The 25,956-nt window shown below is 45.2% G+C and overlaps 1 protein-coding gene and 1 long non-coding RNA gene across 2 annotated transcripts in view; both read left to right on the top strand.

Moving 5' to 3' along the window:
- Positions 1-25,956, top strand: part of LOC310707497 — a 579,039-nt gene that overhangs the window by 417,052 nt on the left and 136,031 nt on the right. The gene's annotated exons all lie outside the window — the stretch shown is intronic.
- SPATA16 (spermatogenesis associated 16) overlaps positions 1-25,956 on the top strand; it is a 157,039-nt gene that overhangs the window by 97,262 nt on the left and 33,821 nt on the right. The window contains exons 6-9 of the mRNA XM_083504227.1: positions 13,887-14,034; positions 14,398-14,544; positions 14,942-15,054; positions 24,733-24,897. Of these exons, the coding sequence (XP_083360353.1) occupies positions 13,887-14,034; positions 14,398-14,544; positions 14,942-15,054; positions 24,733-24,897 (573 nt within the window). The remainder of the gene's footprint in view (positions 1-13,886; positions 14,035-14,397; positions 14,545-14,941; positions 15,055-24,732; positions 24,898-25,956) is intronic.

The following is a 25,956-nucleotide window of genomic DNA, read 5'->3' as shown; positions in this document are numbered from 1 at the left end:
ACACCAAAGTACAAGGCGGTGGCTTCGTTCTGAAGGCATCATTGACATGGGGCCAGCGCTGACAAACCCAAAGCCATTTGTTTTGTCCATCTCCCTTGTTTTTAGCCGTCTCTTTCTGAGTTCCTCTTATTTAAAAAAAGCCTCTGTTTGAGAAGAGCTTCTAATCCTTTCGTCCTTGGGGAGAGAAGGAGCAAAGCATTTAAGTAGCAGCCCTATTTGCGAGACACTGGCAGCAGTGTGAAATTGATGAGGATCATGACTGCAGACCCGCTTGGTGACATGCGTCTCCAAGCGCTAGGAGCAAAATCCTGCTTTACGGGCACATCTTCCTATTAAATCCTATTCCTTGGGTACCGAAATTATACCACTGTTCAGCAGCCAAGCACCTTGCCCACCTATGCAGGAAGAGGAAAAGGGGGAAGAGGGAACACAAGCAGCTATGCCGATCACGCTTAATTTAGATGTGCCTTGGAGTTGCCATGCAGTGTGTCAAGCTCAGCAGACATTCATAAACCTCCCACTGAATAGTAGGTTTGGATTTCGGAGGTAACCTCTTGGTCATCGCTGTTTTAGCTGGACTGCTGGGGCCACCTACCACAGTGCATTGCCAGGTTACATCGCATTAGACTTTCCCTGGCTCGGATGATTTTACAGACCTGGCTCAAGGAAGAGAGAGAAATTCGATTTAGACAGCATTTAAAGGTGAACCTGCCCTAATTCAGACTTCCAGAAACAATACACGAGCCAGAAACAAGGCCATCCTTCAAAATCCCCATCTCTCCAGATTTCACAGCGCAGTTCTCCGGCCAAGCAATGCGTACAAAAATGCATATACTACGGTAAAGCGTGCATAAATTTCCGCAATACCGCAAGGACTGACTCTCTCCCCATATGGACCCACCCAGACCCTGCAGTCATCTTCTAAGGCCCTTCTTCGTGTGCCTCCTCCACGAGAGGTCCGGAGGGTAGTAACAAAAAGAACGGGACCTTTTTTGCAGTGGCTCCCTGTTTGCGGAATTGCCTCCCTAAGGAGGTGCGGCTGGCGCCTTCATTACAAACCTTTAGGCACCAGGGGGAAAGTTCCTCTTCAAGCCCTTTTAAATTTGTTGGTGGGAACGGGAGGGGGTTATTGTTTGTAGGGTTTTTTGTTGTTGTTTATCATGTATTTTGTGCTTTTGTATTGTATTGGGGACGCAGGTGGCGTTGTGGGTTAAACCACAGAGCCTAGGACTTGCCGATCAGAAGGTCGGCGGTTCGAATCCCTATGACGGGGTGAGCTCCCGTTGATCCGTCCCAGCTTCTGCCAACCGAGCAGTTCGAAAGCACTTCAAAGTGCAAGTAGATAAATAGGTACCACTCTGGCGGGAAGGTAAACACCGTTTCCATGTGCTGCTCTCGTTTGCCAGAAGCAGCTTAGTCATGCTGGGCACATGACCTGGAAGCTGTACGTCGGCTCCCTCAGCCAATAAAGCGAGATGAGCACTGCACCCCCAGAGTCGGTCACGACTGGACCTAATGGTCAGCGGTCCCTTTACCTTTACCTTTATTGTATTTTTATGTTGCAAACCGCCCTGAGATCTGTGGATGAAGGGCGGTATACAAATTTAGTAAATAATAATAATAATAATGATAATGCTGCACATGTTAGTGAAAATAGTACAACATCACCCTGCAGTTGGCTGGCAGTATGGCACCTCTGGATTGGCCACGCCTTATATAGATGCCAGGAGTTTGGCCTTCTGCTCTTACTTGGCCAGCAAAACAGTACGTTTGATTTGCCACTCCTGTTCCAAACTGTCTACACATCCATGTCTACACTCTTGTGTGTTTTTCTAATGATCATGAGGTGTCACTAAATTGTAAAAATGTGTTGCTCTTCCTGCAGCAAGGGTTGCCAGCTCGGTGCCTGTAGGCACAAGAACACCCCTGCAGTGTTTCCTGATGCCCCTGAGTCTCTGAGACACCTCCCTCGCCATGGCCACGAAGGAAGAAGTTGGAAGAGTGATGCTCTTCCCCACTTCCTCTCCCCCCACCCCCACCCCTGTGTGCTGAGTTCAACTTTTACCCCAGTCCCTGGGTGGGAGTGGCCAGAAGTGGTGATACCTATGGCATTCACCCGTGCCCATTGTCCTAAAAAGATGGCCAACCCCTAAATTCCCCAGGCAGGTACCACAATCCCCAGGCTGCCTGAGACAGTGTCTTAGGATGCGCAGAGAACTCCTGATGCAACAGAGAATTCCTCATGGGAAAGCTGCCTCTGTGCACATATCTCCCTTGCGAGGCCGAAGTGACAGCTAAGTCTGGATCCCCTTTCCTGCGAAATAATACACTTACAGTTTGTTGTAGCATCTAACACTTCCTGAACTTTAAAATAAATCTCTTAAGCCTCTGTGGCTTTGCCTCTTAGAGCTCAGCAGAACACAGAGATGTATTTTTAGCCGTTCCGCAATGCCAGTTTTAAAATAACCACGCCGTGTACAAAAATACGGCCGCCGTCTTAAGTTATTAAACACATTTAAGAACCCAAATAATAAGCTGATATGTGACGTGACCTACATTAGAGGAGGCATAAAACAGCAGATAAGCCAGAAGTTCTCAACTATTACTGTACATGCAATGTTTTATTCATTGAATGGGATGAGCGCTACTGAATGGGAAGGTATGGGTGCTCTGTGCTGTTTCTTTTCCCTCACCCTTAGAAAATAAAAAAAACAGCCTAGAGATATTATAACAGTAAGAATGCGTTTTTCACACACTATTCCAAAGCCAAGGTACCGTTGCAGAAAAGACCCTCAACCTTGAGTTTCTCTAAGGAACTGGGAGTAAGCCAAGTCAGGATCCTGGCTCAGAGGATGGATAAGCGCCACTATTCAGATATTCCAATAGGATATCATCTTCCAGCATCACCTATTTACGCTGCTATGCCCAAAATGTCACACAAATCGTTATGTATTCAGTGGTCTGTGTTTGCCTGAGCTTGAGTCTGGACTAAGGATTCTGAGCTCCTGTGTTCTGACTGAATACATGATGTCCAATCACAGAACATTTCAGGATTTTGGCCTCTGCCATTGGCCCTTGAACTCTGAGTCGTAATTCGCAGCTTGGAAGTTTAGACAGCCAATCACGTTGGGAGTGGGAGTGGCCCAGGCTTTCAGGAATGTATATAAGCAGTTGCTTTGCCCCTGTTTCCCAGTTATGTAGTTCAAGAAAGGTTCTTGCTGTTATCACTGTGTCTTGCCTCATGGGGACCCACCTACACTTCACAGCGTATCAGATGAGCCAGAGTAAACATTACAATTCGAAAAACGTGTTAGCCACAATTACAATTAGTTTCAATTATGGTACATAATCATCATCAATCAATCAATACAATTAAACTGACCTAATCCAACATTTTACAAACTTGGAGGGTGACCTATATTTCCTGGGATTCTTTGGGTGGAAACCATGACTTCTAAAGCGGTTATGGATGTTATTTAATCGAAAGCACAACATAGAATTTAAAATATGCTACCGACAAACCGTATATACTTTCATTCCAAAAAGGCAACATGAGGTTCTCTGAAATTAACCTGCACGCATTGATTGACAGCCACTTTTTACCTGTCCAGGTAACAGATGATGATGATGATGACTAGCTTACAAACCTACTTCAGCCTCTGGCCCACTGGCGAGTGTAAGCAGCCATCTAGGGATGAGGAAACTGTGGCCTTTCAAATTCTCTTGGACTACAGTTCCCATCATCCCTGTCCAATAGCCAAACTTGCTGGGACTGATGGAAGCTGATAGTTCTGAGCTTGACAGTTCTAAGAGAGCTCTTTTTTTACCTCTGGGTGGGGGGGGGGGTCAGCTGCCGTTCTCAGGAAACTTCATTATTCCCCTAGGGAATTCTGCTACGCAGTTCAGTACGCTCCTTTGGGGTAAACCTGAGTCCTTGGGGACTGCCACTGCATAAATTGTCGGTGTCTTTGGGGAACACTTTATCTCTCAGTCTCTTTCTTGACATCTTCCCAGTTTCCAAAATAGCAAAGCGCTTTCTGCAGCTTCAGGTCATCTTATACAACTTGCATAGACATGAGGGTGACGTATCATGCCGCTTTAAAAACTCCCTAATTAAAGGCACATAAAATTATTCAAGGAAATCCAGGAAAATGCAGAGAAGTGGTCTAAACAGAGCATAGATCAATTGCAACAGCTTTTGCATAAAACAAGTGCTGGAAATTGAGGCCTATGAGAGAATCGGTCATGGCTGCCTGACCAGGTCTAGCCTGTGTAGAGAAAAGATTTGAGGGCAAAAGAAGCAGAGGCTGCTTCATATTCTAGCATGCTGGAAACATGTTCTTTGAGATGCAGGTAAATAAGTATCTGAGTCAATGCGAAATCCTCCGCCATCCCCCCATCTCCTCAGACCTTCCAAGTGTCCCTATTTTCCAGGGACAGTCCCAGATTTAAGGAAGCCATCCTGGTTCCTGATTTGATCATGGAATTGTTGGGACGCTGCCGGGGAGACTTGGCACGCTCTAGTCAGCAGAGTGAATAACTTCTCACAACGGAAGTGGCGGACAGAGACATGTGTAAGCATTATTTACAGGCGTTTATTCAGCATAGTTCAGGAACAAAGGAAAAACATGTCTGCTTCCCCTCGTGTCCAAGCTCACAGCAGCATAGCAAAAGCAATATACAAACTAAAGTTCCCAGCAAGCCTGTGCTGGAAGTAAACAGGCATGTGACACACAACAGTCATGCCTGTTCCTTTTAAGGTGGAACGGAACTATATCCTAACAGGAATGTCCCACTTTTCATTAGAATGTCCCTATTTTCATCAGAGAAATGCTGGAGGGTATGGAATAGGATGCCCACAGGACTTTTTTCTTCTCAGCCGGAACTCGCCGGAACTCAGCTCCATCACCTCTCAGGTGGGCACCATTGCCATTCTAAGAGAATGAGGGAAGTGTTCGTGGTTAGTTCCTGCACCTCTTTTTCCAGAGAAAAATACCACTGGACACCCCTATTTTCTTGGGAGAGATATTGGAGGGTATCTTCTCAGCCCTTCAACCACACCATTATCTTCTCTTCATTCTTCTCTTTTCTTCCCTCATCCCCATATGACCTAGTAACTCCTGGCAGAGAGAGAGAGAAAAATACATGAAGAGTTGTAAGGTTTTTTTCCTAGTTTTTACTTCTTTTTCTGTCACAAAAACTTTAAATATTTTTTTAAAAAAATCTGCATTTGTATTGTAAATGAATGCATTGCATGCTCACAAATAAACAAGACAGCAAAAATCTCTGCTGTTCTTTCCATTGTTGCTCCACACTAGTCTGCTGTTTGCTGAAGCAAACTGGTGAGTATCATCAGTACTAGGTAGGAGCAATGATCCATAATCATCTGGAGGAACGCTGTTTGTTGTTCCCCGTGTTACAGAGGCCCAACTGTCCTCAGCAAGGAGCTCGTCTTTATCCCTTGATAGCAAGTGAGTTTAGGTCGCAATGCTGTGCCCAAGATTTTAGTGTGCCATTATAATTTACCCAGCAGTTCTGAAGATTTCCAGTTGGCAGTTATCACTAGCCTCCCTGCAGTCAATGCAGCCGTGGCTAATTCTAAATCTTTCTTATTAATTATGTCTTTCAAATGGCCTAAGAGAGATGGCTTAGGTGTCAACGTTATATCACATCTGATTATGTCCTTAATAATATCTAGTATCCTTTGCCAAAATACTCTAGCACAAGAGCAAAAATAATCTGTGCTCGATCCTATTCTCTTAAATGGCAAGGATCCTAGTCTTTCAGTCTGCCCTCCTTTGTGGATTCTTAAATAAATGAGACGGTCTCTGGGGAGGAGAGAGCTAATGCAGAAGGAGAGAGAGAGCTCCAAGACGCTGGACATCCTTAATACCAATTTTTGATGCATTTATCTGCTTTCCTGGCCTGTTGCCAGAGTTCAGGATAGGTTAACTTTCATGATGAAGAAAACGGTGTAACCATTAAGAACAGAAAGGAACCACCACCAGTTCGAAAGCCGAGGCCGCAGGAGAAAGTCTGGAAAGGTGCTTGTGGGGAGCAAGAGTGTTTGGCCTTTTAAATGAAGAGCAAGTTGGGGGTTTTCCAGACCCACAGCAGGAACTGGGGGGGAGGGGAGGCTAGGTTTGGGGGCGGCTCGTGGGCCAGTAAAACGGTCTTCATGGGCTGCATCCAGCCCATGGGCTGCACATTGCCGACCCCTTCTCTTGAAGCACGGGCAGGCTCGGAAAGCAGGAGGGGGAACATATCTTCTCCGGAAGAGGAGACAATTAATCCTATGAGCCCAAGGAGTAGTCATACAGGAAAGGTATTAGGCAGGAAACAAAACCAGAAGCCAGCCAGCCAGCTTACCAAAAAGCACAGAAGTAGGGGCAAGACCAGATTGTCATAGCAAAGAAATTGTGGTGGTAGGTTATAATTATTTTTATTATTTTATTATTTATACCCTGCCCATCTGACTGGGTTTCCCCAGCCACTCGGGGTGGCTTACAGCACATAAAAAATTGTAAAACATTAGACATTTTCCAATACAGGGACACCATTGGTGAGGAATTCAAACACTGGCAGCTTTTTCAATTCCATTGTCTGATCTGATCACTTTTGACAGCACCTCACAGATACTATACTGTCGAAAGCTTGAGGATTTCTGGGTGATCAGAACCTTTAGAAGATAGTAACAACATCCATGCATCTGTTGATAGCTCAGTCGGTAGAGCATGACACTCTTAATCTCACGGTCATGGGTTCGAGCCTCACAATGGGCAAAATGTTCCTGCACTGCAGGGAGTTTGACTAGATAATCCTCATGGTCCCTTCCAATTTTACAATTCTATGATTCTATCATGAAGGCTGATCGCCGAAGAATTGATGCTTTTGAATTGTGGTGCTGGAGGAGACTCTTGAGAGTCCCATGGACTGCAAGAAAGTCAAACCTCTCCATTCTTAAGGAAATCAGCCCTGAGTGCTCACTGGAAGGACAGATCCTGAAGCTGAGGCTCCAATACTTTGGCCACCTCATGAGAAGAGAAGACTCCCTGGAAAAGACCCTGATGTTGGGAAAGATGGAGGGCACAAGGAGAAGGGGACAACAGAGGGTGAGATGGTTGGACACGGTTCTCGAAGCCACAAACATGAGTCTGACCAAACTGTGGGAGGTAGTGGAAGACAGAAGTGCCTGGCGTGCTCTGGTCCATGGGGTCACGAAGAGTCAGACACGACTAAACGACTAAACAACATCATCATGAGGGTTAGAAACTTGCTTTGTAGAGAAAATGCAGCACCTAAGCAGCAAAGCACATACTTTACACAGGTCCTCAGGTTTCAGGGCATCTTCCTGAGGCTCTGGAGAACCACTGCCAGGCAGAGTAGATGATGCTAGGGAGATGATTCAGGAGAAGTTACTTCATACATTCCAGTGCTGGAATTCTCAGGGGTTTGGCGGATGCAGAAGAGAGATTGATGGAGTTTTTTTGCAGCGACCATCTGCAACACCAGCATCCCTTCCTGTGGACAATCTTCTGTGAAGATTATGAACAATCTGCCGAAAACATTGCACCAACAGAAGCATAAGTCGTCCTGTATGGATAACACACATTGTGGAGCATCACTTGCTCTTAAAAATGAAAACTCCCCTTGTTCCAACCCTGAAATATTTATGGACCCAGGATTTGTTATGTCCATGAAGACTTTAGCGCACGCACGCACAGAGACATACACACACACAAATCCACGAAGATGACAAAGCAAATAGCAAGAACATACATGGGGTGGAAGAATGGGTTGTACTCTCAGCAGTGATATTTACCAGCATCTTGTCTATTGCTTTCCCACTTTGGGAGACCTTTTATTGATGGCTTCCTCCAAAACAATCACTGTTTGCAGGTCACTCAGACTGTGGGTGTTATCAAGACTTTGCTGTCATGATTTCCTCCCTGCCTGGGAGTCAGGTCCAGTTAAACTCTACAGATGTGGATTGCAGAGACGGTGAAGTAGCATGAAAAATTCCTTCCCAGTACCCCAAAAGACTAATCAGCCAGCCCCAGTGTTCCTCTGCCCCAATGGGCACGTGGTTAACTGGGCCACCTGCCTGCCCCAGCTGAGATAAGGGAACCTGTGGACTTGTTGCTGAACTACAATTCCCATCATCCTCTGGCCATTGCCCATGTGGCTGGGAATGATGGGAGCTGAAATCCAATAAAGCCACTTCCGACCCTAGGGAGGAGGTGGGGTTGCAGGCTTCCCACCCACAATGCCCGCTCAGAGGCTGGCTCTCAGCCCCGCGCTTACAGGGGGAATCCTCTGCCACGTCATCCCATGGCCAGCCTATCGGCTGGCTCAGGGGGCGTGGCTTGCCACTCTTAAGGCAAGCGCAGCAGAGGAGCTCCCTCTTTGCCACCGATCAGCTGGGGAATTTCCCACCCACCCTCCCTTTAAGGTTTTCCTTTGACCTTGCTATGGACTTCGGTTGGTTGCCATCAAGGGGCTTGGTAGGAATTTTTCCACTTGGCAAATTGGCACCGGCCATTTGGTTTTTTTGCCTACCTCGTAGCAAATCGTCACAACTTCCCTGGTTTCAGCGGTTAGGCATTGGTTGGGGTATTGTTATGTAGATGGACGGGGAGGGAACACCATCACCTCCCCCGGTTGCGAAGGGTAGTCCGGTAAAGGACTCCGGGGGCGTGACCCTGTCCGAAGCCTAGGGAGGCCAGGGCCCAAGGCACGCCCCTGAGCGGTGACCCCAGGGGAGTGCCTAGTTGATGTGCATCAGCAGGGCTCCCCCTGCTGGTGTTAACCCTTCCCGGCCTCTCAGGCATACAGCCTGAAGCCGGTTAGTTGATTAGGACCAATGCCTAGGCCGATACCACTCATTTCCTGCAATCAATAAAGTTGTGGCCAATTTTCACCCATTAACCTTAACTATGGTGTCTTGTGTCTTTATTTCTTCCGGTGGGAGGTGGGAACTCGCCACGCAACATCTGGGAGGAGGCAGCAGATTCCTGTTATAAATACATGCCCCCACCTGCCTCAGTTTTTGGTGCCTTTTTCTTTGTTTCCTTGTTCTACCCTATTTTTCCCTTTCTAGACATAAAGCCACTTTGCTTTCTGCTTTAACCGATAGGTTCCACTGTGAAATGGTTAGCAAAGGCAGGTCACCTGCTTCTCAGTTTCATTTCCAGGACGTATTGCAGAAGGGCCAACAGATCAAATTGCTGTTTTCATCCGAGGCAGCGTTCTCCCGAAAGTGAAGTGGCATAATGCGCGCCAAAGTACCTGTTTATGTCCATTACAAAAGAGAAGACAAATACTGAATTACCTCAGCCTTTCCATTCCACCCGAGCAGAGACAATTGTCTCGGCTTTTGGAAACATTACTCAGATTTACACATAATTTCTCAAGCAATTTTGCATCGCCCAAGAGTGACCTTGAGAGCCGAAATGCTGTCTTGTTCAGTCTGCCAGTAAAACGGCTAGCGGTAATTTCTCAGTTCCACACAGAGATTTCTCCGAGACTCATTCCAGGGTGAAAATCTTTGCCTTCCTCGTTCGCCTTTGTCGATTTGTCTCTACTAAAGGGCACTCTCTGTTAAACTGGCCTTCGGGTTAAAAAAAGTCGGTCCAATTAACGTGACATGTCATTAGGCATTGCTGCTTAATGAAAGGCAAACATGTTTCTGGGTAATTAGGGTTGGAGAGGAAATTTGATCCTGCTTGCCTGTGAAGGCAAACCTACCTAATTTGCCCTTTGCGAAACAATATGCAAACCGAAACAAACTTCTCCAAATTTCACAGTGCAGTTCTCCAGCTAAGAACATGTGCAAAAGTGCATACCATGGGATAAAGTGGACACATAAATGTCTATATTAATGAAAATAGCATGTGCAAATGCGTTATATTGGGGAGATTGCTTTCAAAAATGTGTATATATTGCAGATATTAATATTGCACAGCATGAAGCAATTGGATACATAAAAGCTGGCCCATTTTGGAATAAAAATTGTCCAGACCCATTATTCAAAGCTTTACTAACCAGAACGTCTTTAAAAACAGATAGAAAACAATCAATAATGCATCCATAAAGTTGTATAAAGTACAGTGGTGCCTCGCAAGACGAAATTAATTCATTCCGCAAGTTTTTTCTTCTTGCGAGTTTTTCGTCTTGCGAAGCACGGTTTCCCATAGGAATGCATTGAAAATCAATCAATGCGTTCCTATGGAGACCGTCCGGGGACCGCCGCGCGCCTTCCCCTCTGTCCCCGGACCTGTTTTAAAGCAAGGGAAGGGGCAGCGGGGAGAATCGCTTCTCCCCGTTGCCGCCCCTTGGTTCAAAAGGGGTCCGGGTAGAGAGGGGAAGGCGCACTTTTGAAGCAAGGGGTGGAGGGGAGAAAATCTTCTCCCCGCTGCCCCTTGCTTCAAAAGAGGTCCGGGGACAGCGGGGAAGATGCGCTGCGCTTCCCCGCTATCCCCGGAGCTTGCGGGGCAAGCTTCATTTTGCGAAGCAAGCCCATAGGGAAATGTGTCTTGCGAAGCGGCTAAGAAAACGAAAAACTCCTTCGTCTAGCGAGTTTTTCGTCTTCCGAGGCGTTCGTCTTGTGGGGTACCACTGTACAGTGGTACCTCAGATTACATACACTTCAGGTTACATATGCTTCAGGTTACACACTCCGCTAGCCCAGAAATAGTGCTTCAGGTTAAGAACTTTGCTTCAGGATAAGAACAGAAATCAGGCTCCGGCAGCGCAGTGGCAGCAGGAGGCCCCATTAGCTAAAGTGGTGCTTCAGGTTAAGAACAGTTTCAGGTTAAGAACGGACCTCCGGAATGAATTAAATACTTAACCCGAGGTACCACTGTATATGCATATTCAAGCATAGGTCCTTCTTCTTAAATATATAATGTAATTATGATCAGAGCAAAAAATCAAAGCTCTGTCTTTCCCATTGCCTGCATAACCTGCCCCACCCCCGTCCCCCTGTCAGGAGCTCGTCCCACACTCAAGTAGGACCCTGGCAGAGAGACATGCCCGACTGGCATGTTCTCTCCCTCCTGGTCGATTTTTCGGGAGCTTCAAAAGCTTTCTTCAGCCCAAACATCACAGCGACTGATGCCAAGAAACATCAGCACACTTAGGTATCCGAAGAGTTCGCGCAGTTGCGTAACAAAACTCAGCAACTCGGCATTTTGGCTAATCTACTTTATTTACATATAAACACACACAGAGCACTGCAACATGGCTCCCCCTCTCTCTAGGACAATAGTCCCACTTCACGGAACACAGTAACACAAACATCCTGTCTCCGCCACTTCCCACTCTGTGGAGTCAAAACATACACCATCATGTGATAGACAACAACCCCATGACTGCAATCATGGAGCAGGAATTCTAACACTCTCACCCCCCCAATGCTATGCAGCTCCTGGGGATGCATCATTATCACATCCTTTTCCCACTGTGCCTGGGAACAAGAGACCAAAAGCCAACTCCCTTTCAAAATCAAGATTTGCAATGGAATACCTTAATCACATGAGCTAAGGTTAAACACTCACACAAAAGAACAGAGAACAGAGTTAATCATGAACCCAGCTAGAGAGCTCTCTTCTAGCTTAGTATCCTCCAATGGAATTTTCTAGCGTTAAACCCTTAGCAATATACATAAAGGCATTCACCATTTCCAGTGTGCGATTAAACAATTATACTGAACAAAAACTGCTTACAAAAATAAGTATATTATGGGAAATTCATACTAAAGTGCTGGCTATTTCTCATGAGATTTTTAAAAAAAAATACAAACTGATGTGGAAATTAAATGAACTGAATTTAAGAATGGAAAAATGAGAAACTGAGAAAATCCAAAACTGATAGATTCACCTATCCCTAAGAGTAGCTCAATCCATACATATTTTCTCCCACCCTCTCACTCTTGCATAACCTTTTAATTAAATTTTCAGATTTTACAAATTCTTTTAGACAGTACTCAAAACAAATCTCTCATGTCCATTGACTTCCCATCTACCCGTCCATGGAATTCTTTCCTTACCATATAAAATTGCTATATTACTTATATATTCATACATTATAAGTCTGAATACAATCAACATGTGGAAGCAGGGTGGATAAAAATCAATGATTTTTTAAAAAAATATAGGATTTTTTTATTTAAATCAGTTTTTTATTAATTTAAATTGGATTTTTAAAATAAAATGCTTTTGGAAGAAAAATCTTTCTAAAGATAGTTTTCTATTTAACTCCAAAGGCTATTAATCAGGAAATAAGGATTCGTTTTAAGTTTTTCATGTGTGCTAAAACTCAGTCTAAGTTTTTTTAAAAACCATTTAACCACATCAGTTAATAAACATGGATACATATGCTGTAATGTTATTGTTTTAGTTAAATAAATTGTTTAAATTGTTAAGGAAATGATTATTTTTCTCCTTCCAATAAAGTACAGCAGAAAAGTTGTCCAAATATAAACAACTAACTTATTAAAGCTCACAATAATTTCATGATTATCTGTCTATGTATTTCTAATAGTATAACCAAAACAGATTTTTTTTATATAACTGTAAAAACTAAATTATTATTCCAAAAATGAAACCTTCATCTGGTTGTAAATATTAATATTATACCAGCAAGAATGAGTCTTTCTGTACAACAATCATTTAAATCAAGTCTTACTGACTAGTGATTTAAATCAAGTCTTACTGACTAGTGATTTAAATCAATTTGGTTTGTGTTATGTATTCAGACTGGCTACAGTTCTCACTCTGGGCCACCAGTATGCAAGTGAAGGATTGAGAGTTGCTTTCACCGATTGGGTAGTTAGTTGGAATTTGTTACTGTTACAAGTTATTGAGCATTATATAAGGCAGCCAGCTTCACTGTTGCTCAGAGAGACTTGGAGCAGTGCTAACTGCTGTAATAAAGAGCTGTTGCTTAAAAGAGCTGTGTCTGTCACCCATCTTTCCCACAATACAACAGTTTAAATCAAATCCACCCTGCGTGGAAGGATTCCTCCCAGTGGCGCCACACCAATCGAACCTTGCACACAGACCCTTTGTGCATAGAAGCTGTAGGATACGGGTGAGACATACAAGCACATGCAGCTTCAATGCTACAAGGCTCTGCGCAGTTGGCTAGATCATGTGTCCCTGGATCAATCCCTTGTCCAGTGTGAATGCCCCTTGAAAAGAAGACAAGGAAGTTGACAAGCAGTGTTACCCCTTGGACTGGCAGAACAAAGGCAAGCAGCTTGGGTCACCTGAGATTGGTGGAGCAGCGACCCAGTCGCCCTCACGGACCAGTCTCCGCTGCATAAATGTTCTTCATAAATGGATTATAAATTGCTTGCCCCTTCATTATACCCTGTGTATTGTCTCTTCTATCTGGATAATCCACATTTGGAACAGCCTAAATTTAGATCAATTCTCCAAGCTTTGAACAAACTCTCCAGTGGGTGTAGATATGACCTTCAGAGAAACTAAAATTCATTTTCTTATTATCTTTGAGATAATTTGCCTAATGCCTTTATTCTTCCCATGCAAGGCGCAGACCTGCCGCAGTGAAAACTGTTTACAAATGTTCTTTTTCTACATTAAAATTGATTTTCCAAGAGCGAGATAGGCAATGCATTCTGGAACTAATTTGAATTTTTCTCTAATTAATATTCAAACCCAAAATATGTTATCTTTGCATGACTGTGCAATTATTAAGGGGGAAATATCATCCATGAAGGTAATTATTTTTCATTTTCCTCTTTCCTCCTTTCCCCCCTCCCTCTCCCCCTTCTTTAATAGCAGATCACATTTTTTTTTTAATAAACACACACACACAGAGCGCCTGTATCATATCTCTTTCTTTCCTTCTTCTTTTTTAAGGCTATGATTGAGGAGGCCATCACAAGAGCCGAATGTTTTTCAGTGATGTACACGCCATTTGCAGCTAAAGTAAAGGCTGAAGAGGTAGACAAGTTGAAGGAAGCTTTCACCAGAAAGCACCCCGACTATGTGGAATACATCTATACAGGTGACAAGGTTGACACCCTACAACATGAGGGATGGTTCGGCCAAGATTAATTAAGCGCTTCTTACCCCATTGATTTGGATACCAATTTCCTTTAGGATATTTCTACGCTGGCTTTCAGTCTACATATTAATTTCACATTATGGGGAGGGCGGAATCGTGAATCCAAAATGGAAAACAATAAATCACACCAGAACGGGGGAAATGCCGTGTGCCCGCCCCCCCGGGTTCTGGAAGTGCTTGTGCTATTTATTTGTGTCATTGATTTTTAGAGTTCTCTTCATATAAAGGTGGAAAAACTGAGTGCTGTTTTGAACAACCCCACAGACCACTGTGCATGTTCTGCTTCCTCCTCTTATTTTTCAGACCCTCATGGACTTCACAGTTTGCCACAGACAGCCAACTGGTCTTGCCCTTCTCCCCAGTGTTATCTGCTGACCCTGGGCTTCAAAAACAAGGAAGTTGGGAAATTTCTGGAAAAGATGTCCAGCAGAAAGTTGCCGACATTTTCGGGTAACAAATGTGGATTCTCTCTCGCACATACACAATTGATGATGAAGCGGGAATCTCCTGGTTTGGTCATTTTCGCAAGGCTTATATTGCTGTCTTGGATGGATGGATGACATGTTCTAAGCCAGACAAGAGAACTCGAGGAGGGCTCAGAGCAGGCATGGCTGAGGAAGAGCCCTGAGGGCCAGGTGGTTATGCTCAGGGGGCCACATCCAGCCCTCAGGCCTGAGGTTCCTCAACCATGTGGTAAAATGAGACATTTGGCAACCAGCAAGTCATGACTAATCCATTTCCGGAGCCTTGGGATTAAGTTTCCACACAACAGGGAGTTATCTTTTCAATGCGATTCTGTCCACAGCTGTTAGTTCTGTTAAATAATGCTTCTTTTATACCTCCCTAGAGCATAAAGCTCCATTCAGTCCTCTCACAAAAGAAGAAGCAAGGAGACACCTGGAGACAATTGGAAAAAGAATCTTGCCAATAATGGATTTCATCAGAGGCACCAAACTGACTGTGAGTATGATAATATTTTTAATACGGTTCCCATCCCTTACAATAAATGGTATATATTTTGCTGAAGGCGAGTAATGAGGTTTCATACTGCTATTTCAGGCACAGCTATCACCCCAAGCTTCCCATGTAGTCCTCAACAAGGACAAAACGCTAGCTAAATGTTTGCAGACAACTGCAAATCTTTGCTGCGCTGTTGTGAAAGCGCAGTATTATAATTGAGCAAATTCAGGAAATGCGGAATTATAATCCAGCAGCACTATAATTTAGCTCCTGCAGCAATTGCCTTCTTGCTTCTGCTGCTGCCGAAATGAATGAGCTGCTTGTGATGAACGGCTTTGCCATGCTGTTGCGAAAATGCAGTATTATAATTTAGAAAATTCGGAAAACACAGAATTATAATCTAGCAGCACTATAATTTAGCTCCTGCAGAACATGTGGCAACTGCCTTCTTACTTCCACAACTGCGGAAATGAACAAGCGCTCTGTTTCCAATATCCAGAAGTGATCGTCATTATTTATATTGCCAAAACTGCACCATCCGTGTGTAAGTACAAAAACCTTAGGGTGGAAAAACCTAGGGGGGAGCCCCAGAAACAACTCAATGAGGTTCAGGGGCTACAGAATCCTGACTGGTTGTTCAGCGAATGTGGTGGGATAAATAGCAGGGCCAAGTTTTCAAAAATAAACAATGCTTATACAGTGGTACCTTTGGTTAAGAACTTCGTTCCAGAGGTCCATTCTTAACCTGAAACTGTTCTTAACCTGAGGTACCACTTTGGCTAATGGAGCCTCCTGCTGCCGCCACACCACCGCTGCACGATTTCTGTTCTCATCCTGAAGCAAAGTTCTTAACCCTAGGTACTATTTCTGGGTTAGCGGAGCCTGTAACCTCAAGCATCTGTAACCTGAAGTGTCTGTAACCCAAGGTACCACTGTACTTAAGGTTTATATAAGGCAACAAGTTAAACAAGTCAAGAAAAAAAAATTGAGGGGGAGAGCTACTTTTATAGTAAAATGGGTAAAGGGACCCCTGACCATTAGGTCCAGTCGTGGCCGACTTTGGGGTTGCGGCGCTCATCTCGCTTTATTGGCCGAGGGAGCCAGCGTACAGCTTCTGGGTCATGTGGCCAGCATTACTAAGCCGCTTCTGGTGAACCAGAGCAGCGCATGGAAATGCCGTTTACCTTCCCACCGGAGCGGTACCTATTTATCTACTTGCACTTTGATGTGCTTTCGAACTGCTAGGTTGGCAGGAGCAGGGACTGAGCAACGGGAGCTTACCCCATTGCGGGTCTTCGAACCGCCAACCTTCTGATCGGCAAGCCCTAGGCTCTGTGTCCACCCACGTCCCTGCTTTTACCCATAAGAGTAAATAAAAAATAAACAGAGATATATAAATATAAAAATAAACAGAGATTTGAACCGCTGACCTTCTGATCTGCAAGCCCAAAAGGCTAAGTGGTTTAGACCACAGCACCACCCACTCCCTCAAGAGATACATGCATCCAGTTATACCAGGGGCAGGAAGCCTTTTCCAGCCAATGGGCCAGAGCTTAATCTCCCTGACCACTGGCGGGCCAAATTTGACAGGTAGGGAGGGTCACCCATGGGGGGGGGGGCAATGGTGTTGGTGCTGAACTCTGAAGTCTTGATTGTTGCTCCAGGAAAGAAGCAACTGGGAAGTCACTTTGAGCTTCCAGTTGTTCCTCCGAAGTCCTGCTGTTACCCGCCCCGCACCTGATATCACATATGATTTCAGGCCTAGGTTGGGTGAGAATGGCTTCACCAATATGGCCTCACTGAGCAAATGCAAAGGCAGGCTACATTTGATCCATAGACCGGAGGTTCCTCCCCTCTGAGCTATGCCTATTTCTAAACTGTTGCCTCAACCAAAACAATTTTGAATCCTGCAGTTCAGCATATGGGCCCTTTGTGGTCATATATCTATCTATCATCTATCTATCTATCTATCATCTATCTATCTATCTATCTATCTATCTATCTACATATCAGTTCCAACAATCATTTAATATAACTTTGCATCTTATACAGTATTTTAGACTTCTGTCAACAACCTCTGCAGATATTCCATTCTTTATCACTTGTTCTGCATTTCTTAATTCCTCTGTTACTCTTAATTGACCTTAACTAACAATTCTTTTCAAAGTCTTCCTTGCAATATTTCACAAAGTCCTCCTTACGGAACTTCTTGCAGTCCTACTAGCGTAATCTGTTTATCACAATTCCTTTTCAGATACTTCAAATATTTACTCCAGTCCTCTAGGAATCTCTGATCCCACAGGTTTCGAATCCTTCCTGTTAATTCATCTAATTCTGCATAGTCCATTAATTTCATTTGCCACTCTTCTTTTGTCAGTAATTCTTCTTGCTTCCATTTTTGTGCCAATAATATTCTTGCTCCTGTTGTTGCATATAAAAACAATTTATAATCTTGTCTGTGGCCCTTTGTGGTCTTCTGGCTCCGTCCTTCCCACTACTTCCAGGTCCAGCTGTGTTGCAGGATCCAGGCATCATGCTCCCTAGTCCCCCAGCCCACAGACAAATAAAGGACCACATAGACTGGTTTGGATCGAAACAGGCCACAGCTTTATTGAATAGAGATGAAAGAGGTTTGGCTTGGGCATTAGGCAATCAAAATACTTCCAGCCCGCCCACCAGAAGTGAGACGTAGGTCATTCCAAGCAGGGTGGTTCATAAGTCTTACATCAAATAGAGTGCCCCCCCCCCAGGGACCGCCGTCTGGGGAAGCATCCTCAACCCTGGCCCTGCCTGGGCACGCAGACATGACCACTCCCCCCAAAACCCTTTAACAGGATACCTCAAAGTTTGGAGGGGCAGGCGAAGACTACACCCTCCCCTCCATCCCAAACAAAGGATGTCCCAATGCCCAACCCAGTTGTGACAATTGCTATGAGGTAGGCAAAACCACTGGGTTAGAGCCAATTGGCTTGGTGGACAAATTCCTACCTGGCCCCATAAAACAGAAACCACCACAGCAAATTCCTTAACAGTCAGCTTGAATCCAAGGAGGGTGGTTGGGGGAACCCGGTGAGGGGGAAACAGGTAGGGCCCCAGGTGAAGGCTATTTAAATGGCCAGGGAGTGGACCCAAGGGAAGCCTTCCAGCTCCATTGGCCCTCCCTCCAGCCCAGCCTGCATCCCCATTTGCTAATCAAGGATGTAGGCTAGGATCCGGCTTCTGATAGGCAGCGCCAGCTTATGCCCACGCCCCCCCTATCCAAACGGGACTCAAGTGACATGATTCCCTCTTCGGGGCCATGGAGAAGCCTCTGCCATCCTGCAACGCTGCTGCACCAGAAGGGGTGAGCGGACTTCCCTACCACTTTCCAGTGTCCCTGCTCTCTCTGGTGTTTCAGCCCTTTCTCTTTCATGCAGCTCTTGAACTCCATCTCTTCAAATCTATGAAGAGCACTTTTCTTCAGCTCAGCTCATGTACCATATTTTCACTCCTCCCCCCAGCCTTTTAGCCAATTATAAGGATAGTAAACTCCTGGTTAAGTGTCCATTTCCCCTGAATGGCCACATTCCTAGACTGAATTTTTGACCTTCTGTTCAATAGATCCCGAGTAGAACAACCACTTGTACTTTTGACCTTCCCATGAAAATGGACCCTTCTATGAGGAGAGCCCTTAAAACCCAACGCAGCCATTTTATAACAACCAAACTTTATACAATATGGCGGAACGGCTTCTTTTCTCCCTTTTTTTTGGGGGGGGGATATTTTGAAAATGAACTGGTTTATCAATTATTTCGAAAGAACATTGCCACTCATATGATCAGAAAAGGAACAGGACACATAACTGAAGGGAAAATCTTTTTCCATAATGATGATGAAAAGTGAGAACCCAACCCCAAAACCTGATTATAAAGCAATCTAAAGATGGTACTACGGGACAAGAACTCCTCTGTCATTCCTGTCTGCTCTGTCTAGACACTGATGAAATTGGACACTTCTGTTTCCTGTGGAAGTAGTCCAATTTTTTGTTTGAATTATATTTGCAGCTATTATTTATCAGCCTTAATACTTATTCCATGGAAGAATGTGCTTTATAGAACACTTTCCTTCCAGTTACCTGCTATTAGCTTTTTGAATTTCTCATGGGTTTTACAAAAAGATAGTATGGAGCGGGGAAAATACACTACAGTTGGAAAAAAGCAATTATTTTCTATAAGATCTCCAAAACTTGAGCTAGTTTTCTCTTTGAAAGGCAATGGTGGAGGCATCTCAGGACACAAGGGGGAGGGGGAGAACTAATTAGCAGCCCAAATCTGCAAGCCGGTTGTGCCAAAACACATAGCAGATAGTTAAACTCTGGAATCTGAAACAACAAGATATAGCAATGTCCATCAACTTAGAAGACCTTGATGCACAAATCCATGGAAGATAAGGCTATCAGTGGCTTCTAGTCATGGTAATTATTTTACCTCCAGAACCAGAGACAGTATGCCTTTGAATACCAGCGTCTGGGGATCACAAATGGGAGAGTGTTACTGCACTCATGGCCTACTAACGGCATTCCACGACTATCTGGTTGGTCCTTATGGACCTTCCTTGGACATCTGGTGGGCCACTGTGAGAAAGGAATGCTGGACTCCCATAGGCCTTTGGGCTCATCTATCAGGTCTCCTCATACTTTCTCGGTCGGTCTGCTTCAGCTCGGTGTTTCTGCTCAACTGCTTTATGGGTTTGGCTTTAGTTGGGCTCCCTGAACTTCAGTTTCCAAGGGAGTCTTCCTGCTTAGAGAGGGATTTTTGCCGCCTTTCTGTTCACCCAGCCTTTTCAATAACTTAGCTAGTCCGTCCCTCTGTTTCTTAAATCTGTGTTTAACTTTTGGGGTATAGCAGATTCTGTTCTGTTGCATTTATATCTGGGGGGGGGGGCTTTCCTCTTCTTTTTTAACGGTTTCATGTCTTACTTCATGTTTAAATTGTGCTTCAATTCGGGGGTAAGGTAGGACGCCATCAGTAAATAAATAAATATGGGTCAGGGCAAGTAGCAATAAATTGAAAAAGAGCCCATCACCAAAATGGGAGCAAATCATGGGTACTGTGCTGGTCCCAGTGGGTTACCGTGCAGCGTGGTCCGAGTCCAGTCCGAGGTCGAGGGTGTGGTATGGAGGCTGTCCGTCAAGGCTGAAGCTGGGTCCAAGGCAAGGAGTCGGGTGAGGTCAGGAACTCTGGCAGAAGAGCAGGACAGGGTGCCGGTAGGAACAGGTTACCAACAATGTTGCTCCCACAACCTAGGACTGGGGCTGGCTGGCATTTATCTCCTCTGAGGCATAGGGCAGCCCCGGTCCACAGGTGACTCGCCTCTCCTGGTCTGGAGGCGAGCACTCCTCCTGCAGGAACTTAGGGGCTGAGAGTGGAGCACCTGCAGGCAATGGGTCCTCCATCACCTCTGGAGCCAGGGCAGATTCAGCTGGTGTCTGCTCCTGAGGATCCAGCACAGGTGAGGGCCCTTCAGGTTCAAGCCCCAGTCCTGGCTCAGCTGGTTCTGGAGGCGGGGAATCCTGTGCAGGCTGGGATTCCTCAGGTTCAGCCTCTGAATCCAATTCCCAGGCCATCACAGGTACATGTACACGTAGATCATATCCCTGCAGAATTCATGGGATTAGATTTCTGATTCTGCCTCTCCAGCTGCCCTCCCTCTGGCACTAGTACTGCCAAGTGCACTGCAATGCACCCAGCCATCACCTGGAATCAGATGCACATGGGACCTCCCACAGAACTACCTAGGAACTCCACCACCTTAATTCATTTCAGCTGCATTCATTGTTTAGCTCAGAGTACCAATAAATCATTGCCTGCCTTGAGATTTCAAAACTGAAAAAATGTAGCACGAATATTCCAGCAACAACAAAAAAAGGGAGTTCTGCCAAAACATGTCACACACATTTTATCACGGGAGACCTATCCGTCTAGTGCTCTCTGCTGGTTGTCAACATATAAGGATTAAAGGAAATTGCTATTATGGGTAATTTTCCCACGCAGTCTTCCCAGACCCTAGTCCCTTCAGGTGTTCTTGGATTAAAACTCCCCTCATCTCTGACTATTGGCCATGGTGCCTGAGGCTAATGGGAGTTATAGTCCAAAGCGACTCCTTCAACGGTATGCTGTAGCATGTAGTTAGGAAATCATTTTCCACTCCAAAATAGCACTCATTGTGGTGGACATCTGCATTTAGGTGTGTGTGCTGCTTTTTTCTTTTCTTTTCTTTTTAGTCCCTACTTTGTTTCAACAGCATGGCAAAGACCTCCTTCACAATACGCTTGCAGTCCTTTGGTGAACAGACAGAAATTTGAAGGATGCAAAATTCAACTCCTGCATCTTTAGCATCCCAGAAACCATTTTTGTTTGTTTGTTTGTTTCATTTCTAGACTACCAACAAGTGTGGGCCAAGGTTTGTTGCCGCACATTACAGTTTCTTCTTTATGAATGTGCTTGTTTCGGCGATCACCAACCCAGTGCTTGTGGGCACTAGCAAAAAGATCTCAGCAAATATTCCCTCAGAAAACCGCAGTGCGTGAAAGACTGTTGACTTTCTGCTCAGTTCCTATTTGCACTGGCTCAGCCTCTCCTACATTGAACACATACCCTTAAACATGGCTTCATTCTACGGAAGGCCAGGACTGGAACACCCCACCCCTTTCTGTTCTCAACAGAGAGGTGCAAAGAATGAGGACAGCAGTGGCTGGTGGGGATGCCTTTTTTCATAGAATCATAGAGTTGGAAGAGACCACAAGGGCCATCGAGTCCAACCCCCTGCCAAGCAGGAAACACCACCAGAGCACTCCTGACATATGGTTGTCAAGCCTCTGCTTAAAGCCCTCCAAAGTAGGAGACTCCACCACACTCCTTGGCAGCAAATTCCACTGTCGAACAGCTCTTACTGTCAGGAAGTTCTTCCTAATGTTTAGGTGGAATCTTCTTTCTTGTAGTTTGGATCCATTGCTCCGTGTCTGCTTCTCTGGAGCAGCAGAAAACAACCTTTCTCCCTCCTCTATGTGACATCCTTTTATATATTTGAACATGGCTATCATATCACCCCTTAACCTTCTCTTCTCCAGGCTAAACATGCCCAGCTCCCTTAACCGTTCCTCATAAGGCATCGTTTCCAGGCCTTTGACCATTTTGGTTGCCCTCCTCCTTTTCATCAACGTTGGGAACATGCCTACACCATTTCAACTCTTTTTCTGCTCTTTGGGATATCTGCAACAGCCATTTTGTTACTGGTGCCCTCACCACTTTCTCAAAGTTCCAAATGTGCCCGCCGCCCCCCAAATGTCGGCGATAATCACTACACTATTCAATTATCCATTTATTATGCTTCTAGGCTGGCCTCCAGCTAAAGTTTTCAGGGTGCTATACAAGGACTGAAATTAAATATGACATTAAAATTAACACTAAAACCACAGAAAGATCCAACACACTGCTTAGTTACAAGATAGTGGCAATACAGAAACCACGATGGTCAGGAACTGCCCAACCCACACAGCCTTCCGCCCTCAAAGGCAAGATGAAACAGATTTCAATGAGCAAGACAAATCTCTTGAATGTTTCATACCTGCGGGGCCGTAACCAAGAAGGCCCTGTCACAAGTCACTGAGGGACTGGCTGCATTTACAGGTGGAACTTTCAGCAGAGCCTCCCAAGTAGATTTTAAACCAAGCATAGGCAAACTCAGCCCTCCAGATGTTTTGGGACTACAACTCCCATGATCCCTAGCTAACAAGACCAGTGGTCAGGGATGATGGGAATTGTAGTCCCAAAACATCTGGAGGGCCGAGTTTGCCTATGCCTGTTTTAAACCATCAGCTGGAAGGGAACGCAAGAGCCATCCTTTCAAGTGAGTACCTGGATCACAAGTCATATAGGGTTTTAGACACAAAGGAAGCACCTTACATTGGGTCACGCAGCAGACAGGCATCCAGTCCCATTCTTTCAGGAGCAGCATGACATGACAATTGGCACCTGCACTTTGCCTCAGAGGCCCTGTTTTGTTATTGTCGTTTGCCTTCCTGCAATATAAATTGGGGAAAGTGGTGCTTGTTCCACCTGCTATGCCAGCTCCTTGTACTCCTGATGAAAAGCCCGTTCCCCCCCCCCCCCCGAAGCCTGGCGCCAGCTCTCTTTCTTTCCCCCTTCTTCCCATTTGTCAGGCATTCAGCTCTTTCCCCTGCTAAATCATCCAATTCTGTCGGCCCAAAGCCTCCATTTAAGCTTGCTATTTACTTAACCTTCACTGTACCGGGATGAGGTGGTTCCAGCTTCATCCTTGGCCACTTTATTATTTTCTTTACTGCAGCTTAGTAGCCTCTTGAACTCCACTGTAGCTCAGGTAATTCTCATCATGCGCTTCATCTCCCCGTGGGCTCTTATTGCTGCCAGAAGCAGTTATTTACACTCTCTTTCTGCATTTTTCGTTGCCACTGAAACACAACCCCTGACAGCATCCAACCTGCTATAATCCCTGGTTTCCCGCCCGCTCCTTAAAGCTGAGAATTAGGTTGCTTCTTCCATTAGTCTCTGACCTAAAGTAGGTTCATAGAGAATTGCTATAACTATCCAGCATTATCCAAATCAGGTAGCCAATTTCTTAACCTCGAGGGCAGCCCCACATTGACAGCATTGCAGTCTGCCTCTGATCCTGAAAGTCGCATCCTGCCATCAGGACTAGTAGCCACTGACAGCCAAATCCCCCATGAAATAATCTAATCCCTATTTAAAACCATCTAAATTGGGGGATAGTGGCTATCACCACACCTTGGACCCTCACAGCTGTTGTTGGTTTTTTAACCAAAGTGTAAGGAGGCCTGATTTCCATTAATGGATCTAGTTTGGAACACATGGAACTGCTTTTAGAAGGCTTTTTTTTTAAATGGTGACAAATTAATTGAGGATATGTAGATATATCGGTAGGGGACGTGGGTGGCGCTGTCAGTTAAACTACAGAGCCTTGGACTTGCCGATCAGAAGGTTGGCGGTTCGAATCCCCACAACGGGGTGAGCTCCTGTTGCTCGGTCCCTGCTCCTGCCAACCTAGCAGTTCAAAAGCACGTAAAGTGCAAGTACGTAGATAAATAGGTACCACTCTGGCGGGAAGGTAAATGACTGGACCTAATGGTCAGGGGTCCCTTTACCTTTACCTAGATATCAGTGGATCTGTTGGTGGAGCTTTCTTGGTGGCACCCCCCATTTGTGAAATGCCAGCCCTGGTGAGGTGCAACTGCCCTCCTTATTATTCACATTCAGGAGGAATTTAAAAACAGCCTGTTCAGCCAGGCATTTGTTGGTTGAAATATACTGTTTCTGGCAAGCTTGTGACCTATGTGAACATGTGACTGTTCTTAAATGTTTTCACTTTTTTAATGTTGCTGGTAGGTAGGTAGATGTTTATTAATGTGGTGTGGGGGGGGAGAGGGAGAGAGAGAGAGAGAGAGAGAGAGAGAGAGAGAGAGAGAGAGAGAGAGAGAATGTTTTGCTGCATTGTCACTCCTTTGTGAGGAAGGGAGGGATGGAAATATAATAATAATAATTATTATTATTATTATTAATAATAATACAATAGCCATTTTAAAAAGCCAGATGGAGTCCCTCAGCTCTTGTCTAACCTCTTTGTGTTTCATTGTGTGCCCAGGAGACTTTCTGCGCATGTTCGGGGGTGATAGAGAAGCTGCAACACGCCAGCCTGCTCGGCCGTTTGCAGCGCATCAAGGAGCAATCGCAAGTGATCAACCAAGCCATGGCTGAGCTCGCCACTATCCCCTACCTCCAAGACATCAGCCAGCAGGATGCTGAACTGGTGAGCAATCTGGTTTTCAATCCTTGCTGTGTGGGTTTGCTTGTCAAGCAAGAGGAACAAAACACAATGTTGTTGTTTTTTCTTCTGCCTTTCCCCTCTTGAACCTATTTTTTTTTAAATAAAAGAATTAGCAGCTGCTTTGAAAACCTGGGCACATTTTGGCAAAGCGAGGGCTAAACCCAAAAGAGGCATATAACACTTCAAGAGGCATTTAAAATGGCCACCCTCAGATCTCTTTATTGTGGAGGATGAGGAGCATTGGTGTGTTTCCTGCATTATGAAACAAAGTGCATTATAAACAGAATTATTAGCATCCCGTAGCGTAAATATCAAGAGTACAAGACGAACCGGGGGGGAACCACCTAAAACAAAATAAAATAAGGAGCTTTGTTTGTTTGTTTATTTATTTGACTGAGACATCGTTCACTGAATGTGCAAGAAATGGACTCTCTACAGCGGATGTAAGTAAGGGAAATAAGCACAAGAACATTTGAGCCGCAGTAGATCAAAATGAAAGATCCACACTGTTTCTCGCAGCAGGCAAGCAGATGCTACCAGGAAGCTCACAAGCTCAAGCTCAGTGGCAGTGCACCTGCTCTGTACACCGAAGGTCCCTGTTTCCATGGAGAAACAAATGCCCTCCAGATGCTGTTAGACTCCAGCTCCCAACAGCCCCGGCTATATGGCCAGTCATCAAGAAGAATGGGAGCTGTGGTCCAGCAACATCTGGGCCCCTGAGATGGCAGGTGATGGAGAAGGGCCTCTGCCTGAGGAGACAGAGGGAAGCTGGCAGTCAGAGGTCCCGTTTAAAGCACTCTCACATCACTTCCAGGGGTGCCCAAACTTTTTCCAAAGAGGGCCAGATTTGATGAAGTGAACATGCGTGAGGGCCGACCAAAGTGGTTGAGAGTTGTTTCTTTAGGATAGCAGTTGAGCTTTTTTTAGGATTTATCCCCAAAGTTCTTGAGCTTTCTTTAAGATTGAAGCTGCTGAGCTTTTTTAAGGATTTTACCCCAGGACATATACTGCCACCGGGGCCGGATTAAATTGACCGGCGGG

Source organism: Podarcis liolepis (assembly GCF_965112155.1).
Source record: "Podarcis liolepis genome assembly, chromosome: 5".
Classification (NCBI taxonomy): Eukaryota; Metazoa; Chordata; class Lepidosauria; order Squamata; family Lacertidae; genus Podarcis; species Podarcis liolepis.
The sequence above is the reverse complement of the archived record's forward strand: the minus strand, read 5'-3'. Positions and strand labels throughout refer to the sequence as shown.